A 20405-nucleotide genomic window follows, 5' to 3' on the forward strand; every position below is an offset into this window, starting at 1 on the left:
CGCTAATTGCTCAAGATGGAATCATGGCGTCATCGTGGTACTCCCCCCACTCCCCCCTTCAGCTTTTCTATCACCCACTCACAGTTTAGTATTGCCCGGCTTTCTTAAACCTGGACACACAAATTAATAAGTAATCTTAATACTGAATTTTTCTGCAATAACCCATAAGCAAAAATTTAATTTAGATAAGAAATAAATATTTCACAGAACTGAGATGAAATATGACGGCGATTCATTACTGCAGTAGCTAATGGCGCCCTGTTTTGCCTTTTTTAAGTAGACGGGACAGAGGGACGAGTTCACAAGATTGTCATAAACTTACATTAATGATATTAACGAGCAAAAGTGAAAACCTAATATCTTACTTGAGCTCACGGATGTCCAGACTTTGGCCAGTTTGCAACTTAACTCAGTTGTCTTGTCGTTGCTTGTTGTAACCTTTGTGCGGGGATAGTTACACACCAAACATAGAATCTTCTCTTTCCAGCAACATTTGAACTTCATCTGTCAGACATTATAACGTCTGGGATATGTTAGAAGACGATTTTTCTGACCAAAACTTTGATTTACGAAGAGCAACTTTAAAACCAAGCAACCAAGCAAAGTTTTGCGCTCCGCGTGTGAATATACCGAGTCGTCAATATGTGTAAAAATATATATTTGCAATTTAAATCAAACATTCCGCGGGCCTCGCCAATAGTATTCAAAATGATAATGTGGGGAGGGGTGAGATTCATGCGGGTGAAAGTTTTTTTCTTATTGTCTTTTTCCTCTAAAGTTGATGAATTCTCAAAGAAAACTACTTCATCTTTCAAATACATAACCAGCCACGGTTTTCATCCTCTTCCTCTCTCCAACTGATTTGATCAATACTTTATTGGAGAAAAATTTGCTCACCTGGTATTGATGACTAAGAAACCATTGAGTTTCTGGGAAATTACATAAGGGATTTACAGCTTTCTTTTCGTTTACTGATCATTTGCTGGTCTGGACTATTTTATGGGCTTTAGGAAGATTTAGAAAGATTTCAATTAAAATTGCCTTTTGAATTTAGCGGGCCGTGGAGGGAAATACGGCCCGTGAAATTGACCAATCATAACGCACGTCCGAACTGAGAGATCAACATTTATTTTTTTACCTCTCTAGAATATAGAATTTTAAACCAAATGCTGGAATTTTCACTGACAAAAATGTCCTTCATGATCAACAGGATCAAAAGTAGTAGTTTGTACCATTTACTGAATTCACTCAATCCAGAAGACATTATGGAAAAATACAATTTATTAACAAAATTTGAAACATGAATGTCTATAAAAAAAGTATAAAAAAACATATCAAACAAGCCTAATCAAATATACAACTAGGTTTGAAAACAGTGCATTTTCAAAGCATAATATCAAAAATTATGTACCATTGAACTTGCACTAACTAATTTTCAAATTTTATCACTACAACCACTTAAGAAACAGAACTTTAAAATAAGCTGAGAAAAAGGATCTCATAAAATAAAAGATCAGAGCTCTTACATATAAAAGTGAAGAAGCTGTGGAAATAAAGCTAAAAAAATAACCCATGCTTCAGGAGTATAAAAAAGAGAAAAAAACTATTAAATACAAATCAATCATCAAATAAATAGCAATAAATAAAAAATCATTATACACAATGGTAATTCAATGGTTATGGTTCAATGTTTTGTTATACTTGAGGTATATAGTGCTGGTTTGGTACATGAAACTGAAACTATAGATACAACTAAGGGTTTCCACACAGGAGTAACAATGGACCCTCAAGTTTCATCACCAGGGTTAGAGGTTAAGATTGCCTTGAAAAGGACTGTTATCAGTGGTTGTGACTGTATTGGAGTCATAAGCAGAGAGTGCAAGTGACTCTAATAACTATCCTGGTTTGGGTTATTGAAACAGTGGGTGACAACATTTCATTACTGGCAACCAAAGTGTACAATACATAGTGGACTGAAAAGTTAGAGGCCCATCAGAACATACTAATCATACTGCACTAGCTATCACAGTTTTCTCCTCCATATCCTGGGAGGCAGACACAGCTTCCATTAAAGCAACTACCACCAACATTACTGCAATTAGTACAAGCAGGATTGTCTTCAACTTTAACAGCAAAGCTTAGTTCTATTGCTGGTGAATAGTTAATCCACAGCTCATCTCCTACATCTTCATTCATAATCATGAACAATGGAATATCTTCAATGTCTCGTCCAATAGGAAGTTCCACCTCAGCATTGTGGTCCACACGAGAGAAAGTAATCTTCCTTTGGAACAGAATTCGCATGGACTGATAAGTATATAACAACTTACTCTGGCTGTTTCGGGCAAAAACTTCAAAAGCATCTGGTTCAACTTTCTTCGGTGCTCCTTGAAAATACGTTCCAGGAAACAAGATAAGAGGGTATTGAATTGATGGAAACTTCTCAAGATCAGTAGGTCCTATGAGAAAAAAAAATGACAACAATAACGTTATCAAACTGACAATGAAACTTTCAAAATCTTGTTGTTTTTAGTATACCTCCACTTTTGGTCTAAGGTAAAAATTAGAAAACTGCGTTTGTCACCCTGATGTAGCACAGAATGGCAACCAAACTGAATTCATTGTTAAGATTAGAGACTGTGAATCAACATGGCACTAAAGAAAGTAGTCAAACTAGTAAGTGCTCTAATAGTTCCTATTCAGTCTAACACAAATCACCATCAAACAGCCTGAAACTATTCACATTAATAAAGAGTTGTCTCACAGTAAAAGACATACCCTCCAAAATCCTTTACAAAAGTCTTTGATTTTTCAATTTTCCATGCTGAAGCAACACCTGGCTACATTAAACTTTGTACCATTATTACAACAAATGATGCATGTTTTCACTAAGCGCTGCATAAAATGTCTTATTTGGTGTGATATTACATGTAAGTGAGTCTAATTTTCAGAGAAGGAGTCAATAAACATACTTGTAGTACAGTTTTCTCCTGAATAGCCAGTAATGCACTGACATTCTCCACTTATTCCACATGTACCAAAATAGCAGGTTTTGTTGCCACAGTCTGGACGTGAACAGTTAGGACATGGCTCTAACTTAAGGGCAAAGTTCATCTCCCAGTGAGGCCACTGTGTGTACCAGATCCCGGAGGAGCCACCGACATCTTGGTTATCAAACATCCACAGGTGGATATTTGAAATGTTTGTGATGTTATAGATGGAGGATGTAAATTTGTTTCCACTCAGAAAGCCAGCTGCAATTATGAAAAAGTTGGCAATTGACCCTTTAACTCCAAGATCAAATTTGTAATTCTCCTTACTGTCAACCATACAATTCTTATAATGTTACTTCAGAGAATTTAGTATTGGATCAATTAATTAACCCTCAATTGATAGTTTTCTTTAATGTCATCACTTATTTGGTTGATATTGTATTGATATTGTGAGGAGAAATTCTGTCCTGGTCACTCATGGGAGTTAAAGGGTTAACAGTTATATCTAGAGTTCTAACCATGCATCAAATAATTATTACTGTGACTCAATGGAGTTGGTTCAAAATCTCTACCTCTTTCCACCCTAACATCATTATGTTAATTTGCCTTGGTGTTCTCTGTGCAGTTCCTAGGGTGCTGACAAGGAGAATTTTTTTAAGCAATCAAGAGCTTGTTTAGTTGGTGATCATTTCCTTTATTCTTGTGACCTTAATGTATGGGCTGATACTGTAAGGAGAAATAACATGCTTTGTTCTGGATATAGTGATCATTATAGTGGTCTATAGAAGTGAGTATCCTAAAACTTACAAAACATCAAGTTATCATAAAATATCATCTATGAGTAATTCACATACACAAAGTTATTTACCTTTAAATGTGAGTGTCCTTCCTGGCATCACTATTACTGATCGATAGCGGAATTCTCTTTTCTCATCCCCAACTGTTTGACCCCATACATGGTATTCTTCTTCTTTAAGCCGAGTGTAATCATTTTGAGAGGAAGTTTGATAATCTAGTTCATTAAAGAGTACGATGGGGAATTCTGCAGATGGCTGAGGAATGTCTGCAAAAATCATCACCAGATAATTAGGGAACTTGCTGATGTCTATCAATATCTTTGATATTCTTCCAGTTTGGTATCAATTCCTTTAACACCAAATAACATTGTAATAAGAAGTACTGCTTCCCACTTCCTGGACTGGATATTGATCTAGTGGAACTCATTTTATAATAAACCTGACTGGAGTGAGGTCTGTATTGTGAACATAAAATATTAATCAGTGTTTGGTGAATCATAAGATAAAACAATTAAAGGACGTCCCGTTAAGTGTGCTATAATTTCGCACAGATATGACGCCATATTACAACAAACATGTGACATCTTTTGGAGAGTAAATGCTAAAAAAATAATGGAACTAGGACTTTCAGCGAAGTTTTAATAAACCAAACATGCTAAAAGTTAGTACCCGTTGGGAAGCAGAAAATTACTGATGAGTACAGAAGACAACTGCTCAATGGATTGCGTGATGAATGTGAATCAAAGTACTTAGTAATATATATATTGCAAGAGAACTTTACACTAGCTACAGCTCAGAAGATGGGGATTACGTGTATTACTGCATGAAAATGGAAAATCTTCCACTTACTGGACATGGAATATATATCATTTCCCTAAAATGAAGAATAGAGAAATAACATTTCAGTTTGTTTCCACATATGTCAATGTGGGTAGTTGCAAAACTGTGAGAGAATGAGTTCTGATTCCGCACCCACGCACCCAAATATAATGTAACATCATCATAACAAGTTAAATTCGCTGATTCAAAGGTGTTTTAGCCATCAGATATGAGGTTGCGTTTCTGATGTGTCTCGTCTGAGTGTAATCTAAAATGGAGTATCTTCCTCATCGTCCTCAGCTGATCTGATATAGATCACAGGGGCAAGGAGCGATGATTTGATCTATCACCTCTAAGGTGAGACAGGGAAAGTGAAATGTATACCAAAAGAACCTTGGACGTACACAAATCAAAGGAAGGAGCGCTTTATACTCTGAAATGCAAGCTATTCGACAAATTTTAATTTTAATTAATAACAACTTTAAAAAGTCGTAGTGCAGTGTAATGGCACGTATAGATATTTGTGATCGTTTGCAAAACAAATACAACCAAGAAAAACAGTCATAATAAAACATACCATAATATGAAGGCAAAATATCTCGAAGATGAACAGCACTAACATGAAAACAAGCCAGTTTTCACCCCTCATCTTTCACAGATATAGATTTCCCGCTGTTGTTTGGAAGATGATATGGCAACTACGGTATTTTTTCTTGACTGTCTTTGTCCGAGTAGTACTGGGATCAAGTCAGACGGCTATCCTGAGGTGGGGACAGTGATTTACGGTTCCTTTCCTCCTATGAAAACAACCAGACCTTTCGGAATCGCTTGGAATGACAGCAGAAAATTACAAACGAGCATACCTTTCGTAATAAATTATAAGGGCGCTTGGAACAAGCTGGAATTGGTGGGTCAGTGTAGCGGAAAGGGAGGGGAGATAGGGGAAGGCGACTGAAATTTAAAAATTTATTACTTTTTACAACTTTCATTGACATTCTAAGATCTTATTATCTTAGCTCTCCAATGTGCTTTTTTTCTTCTCCACGTTGATGATGTAAACGAAGATGGTGAATTTTTTTGGGTCTGCTTGTGTTTAAGTGAAAAAAGAAGTTATTCAGTGAAGGAGACAGGCATACTAACTTGGAGAAGGAGAACTCGGAGTGCTTTCCACAGGAGTCGCACCTACGACCTTAATATGGTTATTATAACCAATGTAACAAAATACAGCTTCTAGCGATTTTATCATCATAGAAATTTTCTAGGAAAACTGCCAGGGGATAAAATGTCCGTCTAAAGAGTATATTCTGATAACGATATGATTGTTATCTCCGCCATTGTAGAGAATATCTGAAATCAAGACATTGACCATGTTGTCTTTACTTTGGCAGAGGTCAATTTTAACTGAAACATATCTCGCATTAGCATGTCCCGAATTATCCTTACTTTTGGATGATTAATTCAAACTCTGGTTTCCAATGTATTCAATATTGTTTTTATTCTTACTTACAAAAGATAACAGTTCTTGTTGTAACTAACTCTCACCACCAATTACAAAGTTGTAAAGATCCACTGACTGTACATACAAACATGTGCCAAGAAAAGGTGGTCGCCCGGTTTCGAGCACATGTTACGTTACGTCTAACTGGAACGACGCTGGTTCAGAAAAAAGGGAGAATTAAAGGTAAAGGCCCAATAGGAAGAAATCAGAATATGAAATTACACTGTGGCTGTATACTCGGCAGCCGGAAAATTTTCGTACAATTTCGATTAAAAGGTTCTTTTAAACTTCTTGAGAATATCAGATGTTTGTATAGAAATTTCAACAGATTCCAAAGGCTATCTTGGTGTTTAAAATACTGAAACATCCAAACTTAGTTATGCTCTTCTCTCGACACAGTGTTTCTTTATCCGATGATAACGATATTGTAACTGAGTTACCATTAGATAACTTAAAAAAGTCAATCAGCAACGTTGAACGACTTTAAATCTTGGTTTACAACTTTCATTTGTCCACAGATGAATAATTTCTTCTTGAGTGTAGAAAGTATGATTGCCATGGGTTTCCACCACAACCTGACAAATCAGATGCAAAACTAAAAGCAATGGCGACTTCATCATTTCGAACTTACAGAGGGTTACTAGAGTCTCCTATGAGTTTTCAGTGACTCCTCATAATCACTTAATTAATTCCTAGTTCCAGACCTAGGCTCCCTTTCATTTAAATCCTAAGGGAGACTGGCGTCGAACATCAGTGGTGAGTCGTAGTTACTGCTACTCGTGCTCAGTTTCCTTTTTTCTCGCTCGTCTTTAATTTTGTGTTTCTTTTTCTTCTTCTTGTGTTTCTTGTGAGTTGGGGCACCAGGCTCAAGGGCTGGTTTTACTCGAGTCTCTCCTCCACTTTCAGTGCCACTCTCCTCTCCTCCAATCTATAATCAAAAAGGATGTAACACAAAACTACCTCATGAACTGGTAGGTAAAAAGGCAAAGTAAGCATTCTTTCCAGGGAGGATCCTGGGGACTCCTCCCGAAGTGCTTGACTATTAGCTACATACCTTAATCTTCAAACGAAGTTTGCTGGCCTCAGAATTAGCAGACTCAACACTCACAGGTGTACCAGGCTGGGAGTCAAGATGACTTAACTCTAGTGAAAAAGATGGAAACCATTTCAATTTCGAGGACAGGTTAACTGTTCCCTTCCCTTCCCTTCTAGCTGCTGCACACTTCCTTGTAAATTCCCAATAAGAGAATATATTGTTATGTCAAGATATTACTCTTCCGCTGTAAGGTTTGTATTTTCTCAACCCTTGTTTGCTGATCGATGTAAAGAAATTACTAAGAGGAAACACGGTAATCAATTTTAGATTAAATATTCAAGTGTGTGTTTTTTTTTACCTGAAGGCGACGTTGCTCTGGAAGCTTTTCTCTTCTGACCTTTCTTTGATGTTGTTGATTCTTCACCGCTGACAGATCCCTGCATCACGGATGACATAAAAACGTAAACATGAACTAATTTGTTGGCGAAATTCCTCACTGGAACTCAAGTTTCATAACGTAGGTCTATTTAATACAGCGCTTCTCTCGAGACGTTTTAAAAGTCATCTAATAAAAAAAAAATGGCACAAGCAAAAAAACACGATGACCTTTAAAAGAGAAGAAACTAAAACTTTTGTTTACTTTAAAGTAGAGGTGAAAAATTAGAGTCAGTGAGTCAATTGTGACGATTGTTTATAACTCACCGGGGATGCTGGTGGTGGAAGAGGAGACCGGCTCATTATTTTCCTTTCCTTCAGATCTATAACGATGCCCATCTACAAGATAAACCATTAAAAAAAAACGTCATTGAGATAATAAATGAAAAGTTGACACCCCAGAAGACTTTACCCGATGCCTTTAACTAGTCGCCGAACCGTCTACTTCACATTCTATTCGCTTCTTTACTTACAGTTGCCTTACACTCACCCCCTGAGGAGGAACACAGCCAGGTGTCAGCCGGCCCCATAATGCATTATACAGCTCCACTCCATCTCGTCTGAGTCGAGCATCAACTGAGGAACTGGTACTAAGAAGAGAAATAAACCAAAAATAATTAAAGATGAAAAAGGAAGAGTTGTACAGAGAAGCAATCGCAGGATAAAGAAAAAATACCAAAAAATCATATTGTGAATTTAGAAATTATACCACCCGTCCATCATTGAACGGAACCACCCGAAATCGGACAAAGCCACCCGATGTTGGACGGAACCGTCTAAATTATAAAGGAAATGTGTAATAACAAATAAATGAGTGGTAACCCGAGATTCATGGTTAGCGCTTGGCAACACTCACTTGATTAACCGCCACAAGGATTCCACAAGATCCAGATTGTTCAGAGAAGATTCTGATTTGCGTGAGAATGGAGGATTCTTTGTGAGTGAACAAAGAGTGTAGTGTCTGTAAAAAAAAGGTTGTGCACAATCAATTTACCCAATTAACTCTCAAGATCTGATTGGCTATTCCACTTTCCAACTGCAACTTATTAGTTGGTAAATTAAAGGAGCATTTAGAGTCAGTTCTATGAAGATAACAACCTCTAGCAGATACGCTTGTCTATAATCATCAATTGTTTGCAATATAATGAACTGAAACTGTGAGGAGAAGTTTCACGTAAATCACAAAGTCTCAAAGGCGAATCCAGATTCAACATCTCTCACTGCAGATGCACGAGCTTACACAACAATAGAGAATTGAAGAGGAGATTTTTTCACGTAAAGCGTGTGGCCGGTAAAAGGAATAATTAGGTTTGAAGATTTTGCTTCAGACCAACAATCAAAGTTGATACAAACCTGATAAATGGAACCGGGTCTCTCTCAATAAGACCAATCAAGTAAATCATTCCTCTTTCAAGGTTCTCGGCTGAAAAATCAAGAATAAAAGAATATTCTCGCGACGTTTAACACCATCTTTTGGGGAGATGGAATGTTGGTAAAATCGTTTCCAAATACAAACAAACCAAGAGCAATTAATTTTAAACTAAACAGAGGAGCAGTCAGCCTTCTTTTGAAATGTTTTGAGTCGTTGGAAATTGTTGTTAATTGGAAAGAAACTTTTAAACTAACAATTTTTCAAGGAAAAAAGGTTTAGATGAAAAATCAGCCGGAGGGGAACAAAGATGGTTGGGTATGGCAACTCACATTTGGAGAGATCCACAAGGCACTCAATAGCTGCCAGTCGAATATCTTCAAAATGACCATAGCTGGACAAGGAATAGAAACAGAATATGTCAAAATAGAAAAACGTTCAAACTATAATTTTGGACAAACTCAGCAAGGAAATTTTTGAAATATCCAGTTTGACCAAAAAACCTACGAATAAGTCACGACACACACATCCACCTTTCAATGTTGGATATTGACAAAATGTAGACCTCTGTGACTTGAAATTGTCCACTTAACGTAGCACTTGTGGGGAGGGGAGGGGAGGGGAGGGGAGGGGAGGGGAGGGGCAAAAACTACGAACAGCACAGTTTTTCAACCCTTGTAACTAAGGTTGTAGTTCCCAAGGTCTCTCTATTTCCATCTCTCAAGTTGACCCTTGGACGAGATAAAGAGAGCTACGAATGGCCACCAATTTCAACTACTAATTGAATACACTTGCTTTGAAAAAACCCACCTGGCATAGTATTCAAATGCAGCAGGGTCAGACGGGATTTGACCATTGACTTGAAGAACTCTTAGCGCCTTTAGGCAGCTGCGAGAGAGATAACATTTAACTTATAACAGCGACCTTAGAGCAAGTTTCGACTGAGAGTCAAAAGTCATCCGAAGAAACATTGGCTTTGAATGCGCTTTGTGATTGGTCTAGTAAACACGTGGCAACCTCTCAACCAATCAGATGCAAAAGTAAAACCAATCACTTAGTCATGGTTTCCTCTGCCTTTAATTTAATCAACAACCACAATGTAACTGGTGGGCATGAACGGAAAAGCTGCAATGTAAGCTCAATTCTCACGCACACAGCCTCCAGTTTTCATGAATTTGATTGTTTGGCCTTTGGAGCACGTGATCTCTAAAACTATGTGTTACTGGCGGGTTTTTTTATATCTTTTAAGAAATGTCCACACTCACCTTACAGACACAACGTATCTGTAAGTTGGAAGTAACTTTTCTAAATTCAGCTGGCGAGTCACCTCGCCTAGGATTAGTTGTGTTTCTTCTGTTAACTTGACCACTGTACTGCCATGACTAGAAAACAATGAAAACGTTATAATAACGAACAATCAAAGAACACATATGCAAAAATAAAAAACAACAATTGATGTAAATTTTGTTTGTCCTTATCGGAAAGAAAATGAAGTTTCTGACAGAGATAGAAGTGGCCTACTCTATCGGTGTCTTGTTATATTTCCATGGAGTGATCAACGTGTACTATCACTTCGTAATTGTAACACATCATGCAACAAACATATGATGACAAATGAAGAACGTGTTAGCTCAAAGGTAAGCTCTTGATATGACTTGTAATAGCATATTGACTTGTTATAGCAGTTAGTTCCCTATAATCAACTGTGAAATTATACTAAGTTTTGGAATTGCAGTAATCATGTGGATTGTGGAAAGTGTCTCAGGTAAAAGAGAAGAATTGAGAATTCTTTATTCTTTTTTGCTTGTAGAGAAAATAACTTTCATTTCAGTAAATCTAGATCAAACTTAAGGGAGATATGTACATGCCTATTTGTGGTAACTACAGAGACACCAGGAGTAACGGTACTGGCCAGTGCATCAATGAGGGCACTTCTGTAATGGCTATCTGTGTACTATAAAAATAGCAAACAATACAAAATACTTTTTTTACAGTGACTCTATAAAAATCATTTATTTTTGGATAAGCATGTCCAAGTGATGGGTTGGTGCAGGGAGCTGCATGCACAGTGAGAAAAAGGGGGGAAGGCTTGAGACAGGTCCAAAACTCTTCGACCTTTTTCCTGTGGGGTACAGAACTGCAACACCCTGTTTCCTGACTGAAATACCTATAAAAGGTTATTTCAAAATGAACTGCATCATGGAGAAGAACATCAACAGATTTCTAAATTGTGACTTTTACAAGGTTCTTGTTGATCAACATGCTAGTATCTAAGTTAATATGAAAGTGATCTTTGCAGTGATGAACACTACTTGAGCAGTGGTGAAGATGAAAAAACTGCTTAAGTGCGATGAAAAAAACATAAAATGCTGAAAAAAATAACTATTTTTTCTCAGTGAGAACTGAAGTCAAAACAAGATACCTTGTTCAGTCTATTGTCATTGTATTTAATCAAATCCAGTATAAACTGTAAAACTTCACGTGGACACTGGGAATGAACATTTCTCACAGAGGCAGTAGCAACTGGCAGAGCCTGGACATAACAAGAAATGTAGTTAGAAACTTGATTCACAGAATAACAATGCATTGTTTGTACTTCTTATCTTAAAAGAGTCCTTCACAACTCCCTAACTCCTCAACAAAATCTACCCAACACCCTTCATTATACTGTTAAGAACATAACACCAAACCTTTTGTATGAAGTAAGAGATGAAATTTGTGAAGTCATTGTACTTCACGATGTGAGGGCATGACTGTGAACCAAACATGTCTCGGAAAATTCCAATCATGGTTGTGTGTCTAGGCCAACTTGAAGCACAAGCAGTTGCAACCTGTTTTGGATGGAGAGGGAAGGAAAAAATGATGTTTTTTTTTCTTTTTAAAGGAGTAGGAAATATAAACCATGGGGATCAAGACAGTGTGCTGTATTCTTGGGGAAGACACTCTACTCTCACAGTGCCTCTCTTCACCCTGAAAACTGTGAGAGAATACTGACGAGGGGACTACATGTAATCGCAATGAACTGTAAATCAATCCATGATGAGTAACAATCTTCCTAGTTAAATCAAGCTACGGAAACCACAGTGGGTCCCTGGCAGTACTGGGCCAGTAGGCTTTTGAATATGACACTGTTGAGCGAATGAGCTCAATGAGATGAGCAGAATTATGAAAGAGCCCTTAAGCTGCCTACAGAGCTTTAGCTAAATGTGGGTAAAAACTGAAAATTCTTCTTTTCCTGAGTTTTAAATCATTGAGCTGATTAACTATACATTACATGGATAGGGTTTTAGAGAGAAACTTAAATAAATGGAAATACTTTCTAATAAACAGATTCAAATTTTTGCTATCTTTTCATACCTTAGCAAGACAAAAGCAAGCTTCAAGTCTGACTTTATAAAAGCATCCATTTTGGTTTATTATATCTATCAGTGTTTGCCTTGTTGCTTGTGTTGCAAATTGCTCCAAAGCCTTAATTGCCTAAAAGTACATTTTGAATGTCATTATTTAGTACATTAAGATAGCTGAGGAACATATTTGTCAAGAGAGCATGCAATAGCCAGTGCATGCTTGTAACACACTAACAGTTAAACAACAACAGAAGAAATAAATTGGTCTAAACTTGGTTAGAGGCTGTTTATTCTAGTGACTATTTTCTTGTTATATCTTCCATAACAAAACAAAACAAAAAACAGATATATGTGTTGAATGCTCAGGTTGCCCACCATTATATCTGCCTCTGTTCTAAAGTATATGACTTTGGCAGTTCTTTATTCATTACTCATTCAAATGAGATAAAACGTCTGTACATTCAACATGTTCCTGGTTAGCCAGAGGCTGATAATTTCAAATCTTGTATTCCAAAGTGTCTCAAGATGATGACAATCATTGCTGTTAAAAAACACATTGAGAAAATTTAACGAAAAAAGGTGCTTTTAGATTGAAATGTTATTTGTTAACACATACCTCACTCTGAGCAATAACATCTCTCTCATGCCGCAGTTGATATTGCCACATGTAGTCAGGCTGTTCAAATGAAACATACCGCAACCAACTAACCTCTGGATCAATACGAACCCACAGCACAGGTGAATCAGAGCTGTTTCCAGTTTAAAGAGAAATAAAGTTAAGTTTTTGTCAACAGTGGTTTTATTCTAGGCTGGGAAAAACTTCCCATTCTCTACTTTTCTGTTTTTAACCAAAAATGAAAATTTTTTAACAGGAAACTTGTCAAAGGCATCTTGTTACAATGCAGCATAACCCTATCACTCTTAGGAGAAGGCAAGAAATAATTTCTGCTTTCAGTACCAATACATGTGCAATGTCAAGAAGACAGGTGCTGAGAATAAGAAAAATATCAACTAAGGGTTATCTTTTAGCACTGAATTCTGAGAATCAAATAAACAGAAAATGTATAGAGGACAGTAAGGAGTATAACTACTGAGATGTCAAGAGTGATAGGGTCAATGTTCCTGTCTGCTCAAGACATTCCTGAAGCTGAAGTCTACCAACTATTAGGGTAAATGAAGGAAAAATGTATTGTGCAAGCTTAGACTATGAAATTAAGCAAGAAAATATTTGCTCACTCCATGGCATCGAGATTCATGTCCACCTCCTCTCCTGTCATCAGTGGAATCTTCTTCTTCTTGTTTCTGCGACTTTTTGAATGACAAGGTATTTCATGGCGGCTATAAACATCTTCTATCTGGACAGTGTGATTGAATGATCCATCCAGTTCCTGAATGCACACTGTCAAAGGTCCCTGTGGGTAACACACAATCTCCAAGATTTATATTTGTTGAAAAAAGTGTAGGAATATAATTCCTTAATAAATTCATGTTTCCTTATTTTACCATGGAAATAGGTCTGTATTAATTTTACAAAAGGAAAGATGAAGCGCAAACCAACACTATAGAATAATTACAAATCTGCAATAGAGCTAAAAGTTTAAGTGTTTCTCTTACCAAATATTTAACTGTTCCTCTGGACATATCCTGTTTGATTTGAAGCTCTACAATATTACGTTTCCTGTTGAACACAAAGCTTCCATGGAATTTAGCCACACCACTGTGACAACTATAGCATTATTAAAGGAAAAGACTAAAAACTTTGCCAATGAAAACATTTCTCTCTCAGTTTCTGAGGATACCATGACCATGAGTGTCTTGATAGAAATTGCTGCACTGAATGATGCAGACAGGGTGATTATTTTTAATCAATTCTTATCTATTAGGATACATCCACTGGTCCACAAAAACATTGATATCTTTACCAGAAACTGTAGATATTGACTTGAGGAACTGTTAAAATACAATAAAATAATCCACTTTAAAATAAATATACCGTATTTACCCGCAGATAGGCCGCACCCGCGTATTGGCCGCACCCCAAACTTTCAATGGTTTTCATGGGAAAAAAAAAATTGTTGAGGTCGAGTACCCGGTAGTTGTATGTGTTGTAAGTTAGGAACAATTTAAAGCGAACATTAAAACGCCAATTTACTGTACTACCGTGAGTTCTCGTGCATATTAATGAGGTGTCAAAATGCTTGTACCCGCGTATAAGCCGCAACCCCAATTTCGGTCCCATTTTTCCGGGAAAAAAGTGCGGCCTATCCGCGGGTAAATACGGTAACTACTTAACTTAAATATACATTTTTAGCAATAAATTCAAAATACATTTTAACATTAATCCCATTTTCATAAACATCATTATCATCACTTCCTTTACCTTTCTAACTGTCACCATCACTGCTTGAAAGAGTTATGCAACTTTTAGGTTTTATCAAATTGCAACTTATATTCTGACTTATAACTTACACTACCACTGACATTAGATGTTAGACAGTCTTACATTCATGTTTAGCATTACCCCACTGGTGGAGAGTAGGAGGTTAGACCAAAGACTATAGTCTGCCCTAGGCTGCGCTGCACTGTTAGCAAGAGACAGAAGCTTGTTGAAGACCTGTAAGACAAAATCTAACATCATAACTTAAATTCTTTGCTGTACATCATGATTACCCAAACAACACTGTTTTTTTTTTTTTTTTAAATATCCATATCTCCTCCTCCACATAAGGTTTTAAAATTTTTACTTTGAGCCCTTTCCAGATCACTTGAGAAAATATAGATCTGCATAATATTTTCCTTTTGAGAGACATACTGGCTTGCTTATTACCAGATTTGACTATAAATAGAGAAAACACTCATTAACACATTAACTCTCTCCACCCACCCACACAAATGGGTACAAGGAAACTGTGTCAGACATTAGCAAAATGTGCAAAGGTAACCTACAATGGACTGACATGCCATCCAGGAAAGGAAACCAGGAAAAAATAAAGCACCAAAAGCCACTTGGCTTCTGCGCACTCTTGTTAGCTTACCTACCTACCGCGCACATTCCTTAACAAAACGACATCCTTCACTAAAAGTTTTGTGTGTATATCATTTTAAGCTGCAAAATAAGATTCTCTTAATTAAACTACAAAAGTGAACATAAAGCACCTGCAGTAACGGCTCCTGACCAATTCGCATCTCAATCATTCTCATAACAAGATGTGACTTGCTCCAAACAATCTCCAGGTTCTTCCCTGAAGTCAGATGAGGATGCATATGAGGGGACCCTCCACCTGGGGACTCTGGTGCTTGACCTGAGGAGGAGCCTTGTACACTGGATGACGATAATGTTCCTGCACTGTGAAGAGGAGGTAATCCTGGGCCCTGCATTTCATACTGGCAAACTTGTTTGGATTCCTGTGCACAACATATTCAATTTTCACATTGTTTTTTTCAAACCTATCTTTCAAATGGTTGCTGGCAGTTAACACAACTTGATATTGAAGTATAAGGCACAGGCTCCAAACGGGCTCTATGACAGACTGACTTACCTCTCTTATCCAATGTCTGTACTCATTTTTACCAAACATCTTTTTCATAAATAAACCAAACAAGTAACCAGATATACCTCTTGAAAGCCAAAAATCTGACCTAAAGAAAAACAACAAATTCTCATTCAAAAGTGCTATATTATGGTTTCTGCATCTAGAAAAATTTGGATTTTAATTTTGTCCCTTGTAACCAGATCTATATCTGCCATACTTGACTGTCCTTGTCTCTGTCTGGTTGATTCTTGCACTCTGATATTTGCTTAACCCAATAACTTATGAAAAGTTCCTCACAACACAGACTACAATCATCATGATAATACAGCCACAGCATAAGTTGGACACATAGGTTTAATTATATCAAATTCTTCTGTAATTAAAAAAAAAGGGAACATGTTAATAATTATTTGAAGTTAACCAATTAGTGTCTAATTACCACGTTTGTATGCATAGATAACATCCAAAGAACTGCTCAGCTAATGCCTGTGATAAATACTTCCTAGTCTCAAATCCCTGATCAATAACTCTTGAGGAGTGAAGAAGACTAGTGCTGGAATGAAAAAAAGAATTTTTTTTGATGAGGTACAACAATAAATCATCTCTTTTTCTCTTAACTTGCAACAGGTTACAGTACTGTAATGGCAGCACTCACTTAAATATTGTCATGGATGCATATGGTGACAGGATGTCATAGGCTTGATCTACAAAGACCTGCTTGTAATAAGTGTATGGATAACGGCAGCTTAAATATTCTTCATAGAACTCAAATGCCTCATGGAGAAATGCTGTGGCATTTTTGAGAACTGGGCGTAGACCAGGAAGACAAAAGTGGGTTACTTCTGGCATAACAGGGTCCACATGGATCTCAAATGGTCTGCAAGAGACAGGGTTTTCCAGCATTACATACTATAAACATTTCTCTTGGATAGCCTTTTCACAAAACATTATTTTTATGTACAGGACTAAGGGTTTTGACTGAAATCACATACCAGTAGTCTTTTAAAACACTTAAATTCAGTTGTGAGATCCATCCAACAATCAAGTTGTTGTGTCTCAGAAAACAGTCCAGACTATTAAAAGCAATTTATCTCTATTTTTCAAGTACTTCAACATTCAGCTCTAAATTTCTGTTACTTCTCAAGAATGTAAGACACTGTACAAGCTCTGTATCTACCTTTACACAACAAAATCAAGTTATTAAAACCAAAGCCTTGGAAGCTTGTTTAAAGAAACTTAACGCCTAAAATAACAAAAACTGTTTTGTTGGGGGAAGTATACATTGTTCCAGAAAGACAAAGTAAAATGAATTGTGACTTACCCAACAGCCAAAGCAATATTAGGAGCAGAGGTAGGAATAGAGAGGATGTAATGATAAGTTTTCTTCTTTTCATCAGGAGTCAACACCTATAAACAATTACCATCTGATTCAATAACCAATAAATACCCAGAATTCAACACAACAGTATACATTTTCATAAGAATGATGGCTTATATGAAGTCCAAGATTTACATCAAACGGGAATGACACCACTACATAGAAATAAAGAAATCTATTCAATGAGCAAATCACATCATGTTCAGCACAATTACTTTTTCCAGTGAGTCACCAAGAACACATTTCGTCTCCTTTAGCCAACACAGAATTCCTGCAAAACGTTTTCTTGATACCTTCCCTTCTTAATGTGGAAAAATTTCCCACGGTTTGGGCAGAATGCTGTACCCAGCATTAGAAAAAACAAAGAAGAAAATTTCCCTCACGTCAGCAATGCATCTACACTGTAGAGAAGGTTTACAAATACCAAAGGAAACTACTAAATGAATCATAACAACATCAGTTCAATTATAAAGTTGACATAAATTATGACATCAAACCTGTTCTTTAAGATCACCACAGCTTACAGCAACCATGTCTTTATCAACAGTGATGTCAATGTTCCATGTGCACAGTTCAGAGTAACAATCCACACAAGGAAACCACAGCCTACAAATGATCACAAATCAATATTTGCCAACTCAATGTACAAAGGAGAATGTTACAAAGGATCTCGCACCATAAATTTCCACTAAGCAAAAAATACAGTCATTATTTTGTCAAGGATGTTTTAGCCTGTAACAATTCCAGCCTTTTCTGATGTCCATTATAGTATTGTACATTATTGAGAGACTTCAAAAAACTCTTCCACTGTTTCCTAACTGAATAGTTAATTAATAGCCAAAATTGTTGCAGGATCACTTCTATCTCAGGTGGTCAAATTCACCAAAAGCTACACAGCATCCAAAGTTGTACACTACTCAGTGAGAGCAATAGAAGTAGCATATTCTATGATTAAGTCAAGCTTACCTTGAAGAATTTGCACAACCATAGCTAAACAAGTGAGCTGACCGCTGCAACAACGTATATAGAAATAGTTCAAATTGGTGGATATCAATACCATGAATAGCCAGAACAAACCAATAGAGATCTCCCTTAATTCAATGTTTTTTATGGCTGATATACATTTACAACCAAAACATGTATACAAATTTTAAAAACTATGTATTTAAATGAAAAACTAATGCTTCAGTTCTAACAAGTGTGGTTTTTTTTTTTTTTTGTTCCAAAGTGAACATGCACACAGACTGTAAAAATGCCGCCACAAATATCCAAGGTGAGGTGAGGTTGATTTAACATGATCAAAATTACACATCCTTTGTTATCACAGTACTTGAATGTCCTCAGAAATTTAAATCAATAGAAGGGGCAATTGTTCAAAGGGGGATTCATTCCAGGGGAGGCAGTGAATCAGGGATTTACACTGAAAAAATATTTATAAGTTAACAACAATTTTTTGGATGCATATTGGTTGAGCATCTGAATAAAAGAGGGGAGCTGGCAGCATTTATGTAATACCCTAAACAGATTAAAACTACTTCATACCTGAGACATGGTACCTTCACCTTTGGGAATAACAAATTGTATTCCTCCTAAAGGATGCTCCAGTGAAAACTCAATGCTCACACGAAACTGTTTACCTTCTTCATTAAACAATAAGTAAAGAATAAAAATAACAAATAGTTAGTACAATTAGACATATTCCACCAGAATATGATAAACTGAAGTATATCTTCTTAGGAGTGAGAGAGATAAGGAGTGAGCTAGTGGTTAGCTCACTGGATTCTTGCTAGAGAGGTCTACATTCCAGCCCTGGCTGAGTCACTGTGCTGTGTTCTTCACCAAGGCAGTAACTACATTTAACCCTTCAGTGCTCCTCACCTGCCCAAAAGTATACCTAGGTACTAGCAGAAGATTTTCATATCATTATTCTTACCATGTGCACAAGACAACACTTCTTTTGGAATTCTAACAGTTAGTTCCCCTCCACCAGTCTCAGGATCCACAGCATTTACAGAACTCTGCATGCATGCCAAGAAATGATCCAGGTTTCTCCTATCATAATAAAATGTTTTTAATAAAAAGAAATGCAAAGAATGGATGAAAGACTAGTAGCACATGATTTCAGTGTCTTCATCTCACTTTTATCAAGAGTGTAGAGAATAGACTGAAAATTCTGTGAGAGCTCTAATTTACATTCTTCCATGATGGGACCATTCATTTCCTCTGCAACACACAGTTTGTTGAGAGTTATCTTTGTTACAATAATTTTGTGACAACTGCAAAGACATTACTTTCGGTACAGTTAAACCTTGTTGTTAAACCAGTTCACTCCTTCATCTATGTTCTAAAGCATTTTAACTGAACCAGTGAGTTAACAACATATTCTTAGGGTCACTTATTAACTGAATTGTAAAGAACCTTTAGCTTTGTTTACTGTTAGCCTACTTTTTGTTATCTGGGCAGACAACTTTTCCTGGATCATCCAGTTGAAAACCAGCATCATACCAGTCATGTTCCCCTGATCTCCTTTCATCCCGGACACAGACTCGCATGATTCATTCACCAAGTCAAGGTACAAAACACGACCTTTGTTACACTCACTCTCCTTACCTGTTTAATTTAAGAATAACCTGTTTCCTCAGGCCAGCAAGAAGATAATACGCTCAAGAAAAATATTAAAAGGATATTGCATTGCTTTGAGTTCAGCTTTACTCTTGTTAGGTTGCTTGTAAGAGGTAGGATTCTCAGCTCTACGTAACCCTACAACAAGCAAAACAAGTAATTCTAAGTAAAATGTATTTTGTTGTGAACATTCTGTTTGGATAAGTCTCATACTCTGATCTGTCAAAATGTGTAATTTAATTAGTTTTTTTACTTACAAACAGACATTTTCGCTTGAAATCTATCGACGTTATGCACAGCGTCTGGTGAATCGTATATAAAAGACAATTGCAAATAACAAGTAAATATTAAGCATTCGACAAAACACCATCTGCCATGCCAAACACGTGTGGTAGTCGAAAAGATAAGAGAGTCATATAATAAGACACTTATAATTTAAAATTCCTCGGCGACTCGCTTCCTTTTCTCATCTTTGCTGGCTGAAAAAAATCAAGTCAAGCCAAGCTTTCTTTCTAGCTGTCCACTGATTTGGCCGCCATTTTGAAACAACTGGTTACCATGCTCTTGGAGACAAAAGG

The 20405-nt window shown here is 36.8% G+C and overlaps 2 protein-coding genes across 2 annotated transcripts; both read right to left on the reverse strand.

Moving 5' to 3' along the window:
- Positions 1 to 1263: 1263 nt before the first annotated feature.
- On the reverse strand, positions 1264 to 5339 carry LOC149035961 (uncharacterized). The gene is made up of 5 exons (XM_089190219.1): positions 5187 to 5339; positions 4640 to 4664; positions 3862 to 4056; positions 2973 to 3254; positions 1264 to 2459 (listed from the first exon to the last, which is right to left on the reverse strand). The coding sequence occupies exons 1-5, from the start codon at positions 5256 to 5258 to the stop codon at positions 2017 to 2019; spliced, it is 1017 nt and encodes a 338-aa protein (XP_089046345.1). The 5' UTR covers positions 5259 to 5339; the 3' UTR covers positions 1264 to 2016.
- A 744-nt stretch (positions 5340 to 6083) lies between these two features.
- On the reverse strand, positions 6084 to 20392 carry LOC149035962 (transcription initiation factor TFIID subunit 2-like). Its single transcript, XM_089190230.1, has 32 exons — positions 20260 to 20392; positions 20085 to 20139; positions 19893 to 19965; positions 19651 to 19762; positions 19139 to 19257; positions 18748 to 18845; positions 18172 to 18215; positions 17703 to 17811; positions 17149 to 17234; positions 16483 to 16704; positions 16267 to 16380; positions 15834 to 15933; positions 15451 to 15699; positions 14816 to 14908; positions 14183 to 14244; positions 13909 to 14020; positions 13531 to 13706; positions 12911 to 13043; positions 12305 to 12424; positions 11638 to 11778; positions 11370 to 11480; positions 10816 to 10901; positions 10213 to 10329; positions 9758 to 9835; positions 9280 to 9341; positions 8932 to 9001; positions 8435 to 8539; positions 8069 to 8168; positions 7846 to 7917; positions 7502 to 7580; positions 7162 to 7250; positions 6084 to 7035 (listed from the first exon to the last, which is right to left on the reverse strand). Exons 1-32 carry the CDS (start codon positions 20295 to 20297, stop codon positions 6835 to 6837), a joined length of 3426 nt encoding a protein of 1141 aa, XP_089046356.1. The 5' UTR covers positions 20298 to 20392; the 3' UTR covers positions 6084 to 6834.
- Positions 20393 to 20405: the final 13 nt, after the last annotated feature.

This window comes from Pocillopora damicornis, chromosome 12 (assembly GCF_964200805.1).
Source record: "Pocillopora damicornis chromosome 12, jaPocDami1.2, whole genome shotgun sequence".
In the NCBI taxonomy this organism is placed as follows: Eukaryota; Metazoa; Cnidaria; class Anthozoa; order Scleractinia; family Pocilloporidae; genus Pocillopora; species Pocillopora damicornis.